We start from the raw sequence: 4167 nt of genomic DNA on the forward strand, positions 1-4167 counted from the left end.
ATGCAAATTAGTACAGATTGAGGGGTCAATATCAACGTTCATAGTTACACATATGGACTCAAATTATGGTGCAACTGTTGTATTTAATATTGGAGATATGACTATTACATGTTCTTGTAGAAAGTTTGAATCCATAGGTATGTACACACAATTTTAAATACAATCTTTGTTTCCATACAACTTTCTTATCATTGGCTTGTCTATCTCGTAGGTATATTATGCAGGCATGCCTTGAAAGTATTTAATATGAATAATGTTTTTATGTTACCGTCTCAGTATGTACTAAATAGATGGACAAAATATGCAAAAAGAGGTTTTTATATTGAGAAAATGGGAAAGGAGAAAGAAAACTTGAAAGCACATGCCGCACGACTTTCTCGAATGGCAACATCCCTTGCATTGAAGTGTTCAGTGTCAAAACCACTTCTTGATGATTTGGAGAGAGCATTAGAGAAGTTGGAATTGGAGGCTGATCATTCACTAGACAAGATGGAAGAAACTGAGTTCCCTGTAATTCCAAATGACCGCAATATACAAACAGTAAATAGCAAAATTTCATTTAGAGTTCCACAGGTAGTGAAAGGCGCTAAAAGTAAACGATCAAAGAATGCAGTTGAAAAGAATACAAGGAAGAAAAGGAAAGGTTCTTCTAATAACGGTAGTTATTCTCCCCATATCACTTCTTTTAGTAGTTTCAAATATATTTTAGGTTTTTTCTATTCAATCATACATAAAGTATTGTTGTTAATATTTGTACTCCTCCATATATGACATAGGAACAAATTCAAGGAAAATAGATCAAAATATGAGACCTGATCAGGATCCAGAACTGTTGAATGTAAGGCATAGTGGATAATGGAATTGCCATTTTTCAATAATTTGATTATCTGAATATTTTTCTAAACGGTTTTTACACAAACAACTTTGGATGAAAGTATTGGTGTTAATATGCCAGAACAACATGCTGTAACCAATAAGATGAATGCTGATTTTGAAACTACGGATGCTTTGTTGATGCAAGGAGGATATACAAGTCTTTTACTTGGAGTTGATTCGTATGATTTGGCTGCTCGAGAGCTACATTTTGATGCCTCAAATAATCGCACCACATGAGTAGTAGTCATCCATTTATAGTTTTTATGTAATCTGGAAGTGTAATACTCTAGTTGCACTGTTTTGGTGTCAACAGAAATGAGATATTTGAAAGCATTAATATAAATAGATTTGATCATTTCTAAAAGCGTAAATGGAATAGTTGATGTAATTTTAGTCATTTCATTTCCTTCAGTGTTGACACTTAACAATTTGTTGTCCAAAAAGTCTCAAACTTCTAGAGTGGATGCTAAAGCTACTAGCTGCATAACAACCCTGTTCCTCGAACCATTTCGTAACTGGAAAGAGGGAATTTCAACAGCAATTTAAGATGAAGCAACTTGGACAGATCAATATCCCCACGCCCTAGCCAGTTGGGGAGCACCGCCACAGCACCAACTGCCGCCGCCCAGAGCTATCCTCTCTCCCTCCCATCCCCTGCACTGGGATTAAAAGAACAGTTGAAGCTGCGGGAGAGAAACAGAACTTTAGCCGAAGCTAGCAGTAAGAGGCTAGCGAGCCGAAGCTAGCAAGAAGATAGTGGGCTATGGATGAGAACGGCTGGGTGTCTTGTTTATTTGAGATTTGTGAGGGATCAAACACGTGTCATCAATCGAAAGGAGCCTGCAGAAGCGCTGCTTTACAGACGGCTATAGCCAATTTTTTCCCCAATATATGGAATTCGGGTTCACGGGGCCATCCGGCCATGTAAAAAAAAAATGCTTGACCTGGCCCTCCACCGTCCACGCCTCCACTCCACTTATGCCCTCCTTTGTCTCCCCTCCGACCCCCCGTTACTGCCTCACACGTTCTTGGCGCATCGTTTCTCTTCCTGCCATCCCATGCCGTTCAGCTGTTAATTTCCTTGGCCTGACAACTTTGTTTCTTCGAGATTTCATCTCTGCCAGAAGTTCCAGCGGCCAAGAACGCTTGTGGCGTGGCGTGGAGCTGGCAACCGTCGTGGATTTGATCTTCCCTGGGCGCCTCGAGCATAGCGGCGCCGGGGAAGGCGGTGACGCCAGGTGGTGGCGCTGCGCCGGCGGTCAGAAGATGACGACGGCGCGGCAGTGGTGGCGGCGCGCAGCGGCGGCCGTCAAGGACAGGAGGAGCCTGTACCTGACGCGTGTGGTGGCGTTGCGGCCACGGCCAGTCTCCGGGGTGGCCACGCCCGCGCTGAGGAGCCCGAAGCTGGAGGCGGCCGTGATCCGCGCGACCAGCCACGACGAGCGATCCGTGGACCACGGGAGCGCGGCACGGGTGTTCGCACTGGCGCGCGCGTCGCCGCCGTCGCTTCAGCCGCTCATGTGGGCGCTAGCGCGCCGCGCACGGCGGACCCGGTGCTGGGCCGTGGCGCTTAAAGCGCTCGTGCTCGCGCATGGCCTGCTCCTGCGGTCCGACGTTGCGCCACGCGCGGCGCGCCTCGGCCGCGTCCCCTTTGACCTCGCCGACTTCCGCGACCGCTCGTCGCCGCCGTCCAAATCGTCGGGCTTCTCCGCCTTCGTGCGCGCCTACTTTCGCTTCCTCGACACTCGCTCCCTCTTCACCGCCCAGGAGCTAGACGCCGCCAACAGCGGCGAGGCCGACGGCGAGGACGCGCGGCTGGACAGCGTGACCAAGCTGCAGCACCTGCTGGACTTGCTCATGCAGATCCGGCCGTACGGGGACGGCGTGCAGCAGGGCCTCATTCTGGAGGCGATGGACTGCGTCGTCATCGAGATCTTCGAGGTCAACAGCCAAATATGCACGGGCATTGCCCGGTTCCTCGTCGCCGTTCTCGGGTCGGCCCCGACGACGCCACGGGCACGGCCGGGAGAGACGCTGGCGGCAGCGAGGCGGCGCAGGGGAGTGCAGGGGATGCGGGTGCTGAGGAAGGCCGCAGAGCAGAGCGCGCAGCTGTCGTCGTACTTGGAGCTGTGCCGGGACCTGGGCGTACTCAACGCCGCCGAGTTTCCGGCCGTGGAGCGTGTCTCGGACGATGACATCAGGGACCTCGAGAAGATCATCATGAACCACGTCGTCGAAGAACGCGGCAAGGACGTGGAGAAAGAAACGAAGGCGCTTGTCGCCGTGGAGGAAACCCGACTAGCTTCCAAGACAGTGGTGACAAAAGAGTGGGTGGTGTTCGACGACGACGACAATGACGCCGCCGGCGCCAGGCCGAGGTCTTTAGGTAGTTACATGAATCCGTTCATGGCCGCGCCTTGGGACACCGTAGCGTGTAGCAGAGACTTATTGGTTTAGCGTGTGTTTGGTAGCTGAGATGGAAATTGGAGCGCCATCTGATCCGTCGGACTTTTAGCCAAAAATTACTCGAAATTTGTCGTCTATGGATTTGACCTACTACTTTGTATTATCATTATTTGGATTATTGAGTTGAGAATCCTTGTAAATATATATGTCGTACTTGGGACTTGGGAGATGATTGTGAATCGCTCCCTAAGCACTAGTTTTAGGGCCCGTTTGGCACAGCTCCAGCTCCTGATTCTAAGCGAGGATCTGGAGGAGCCGTGCCAAACGGGTATTTTTTTAAACTGATTCTCGTGTGGAGCCGAAAGATCGGGAGTCGTTTTTGTGAAGAAAGGTGGGATCTAAAAAAAACTGCTCCACCCTCCCTTAAAACAGCTCCTCAACCAACCAAATATGGACCTCCCCTTAAAGTTTGATCGAAATTACCCGCAATTGCCATTGGACAAAAACATAACGAGCCAATTTATGGATTAAACATTTGAGACCATTTTATGCACTACTATGATGGAAATATTTTATATGTTATTGTTTCATATTTTTTTCCGTATATGCATCCTACTTGTTGGTTTGTAACAAAGTTGAACTGCAAAGGGTAAAACAGACAATCGTCACAGACCACCAACTCTCAGAAGACAAGAATCAATTTACTTGCCAAACAGTTTTAAAAATGATTCTGATTTTCTAGGAGAATCAGGAGGATCAGCTCCTCACGAGGATCAGGATCTGGAGCTAAAGAAGCAGGAGTTGGAGCTTTGACAAACGGGCCCTTAGCCTTATAGGATTCTCGTGTTGTTTTTTGACAAGTTGGTTATTTATTTAGTTAGTTTT

At 48.3% G+C, this 4167-nt stretch overlaps 1 protein-coding gene across 1 annotated transcript; it reads left to right on the plus strand.

The window, feature by feature from the left end:
- Positions 1-1888: 1888 nt before the first annotated feature.
- On the plus strand, positions 1889-3448 carry LOC100284974 (clathrin assembly protein). The gene has a single exon (NM_001157869.1). The coding sequence runs from the start codon at positions 2143-2145 to the stop codon at positions 3331-3333; it is 1191 nt and encodes a 396-aa protein (NP_001151341.1). The 5' UTR covers positions 1889-2142; the 3' UTR covers positions 3334-3448.
- The last annotated feature ends 719 nt before the right edge of the window (positions 3449-4167 follow it).

Source organism: Zea mays, chromosome 1 (genome assembly GCF_902167145.1).
Source record: "Zea mays cultivar B73 chromosome 1, Zm-B73-REFERENCE-NAM-5.0, whole genome shotgun sequence".
Lineage (NCBI taxonomy): Eukaryota > Viridiplantae > Streptophyta > Magnoliopsida > Poales > Poaceae > Zea > Zea mays.

Bases quoted from the DNA above. Each gene is read 5' to 3' on its own strand.
- LOC100284974 (NM_001157869.1), top strand. From the start codon at position 2,143: ATGACGACGGCGCGGCAGTGGTGGCGGCGCGCAGCGGCGGCCGTCAAG.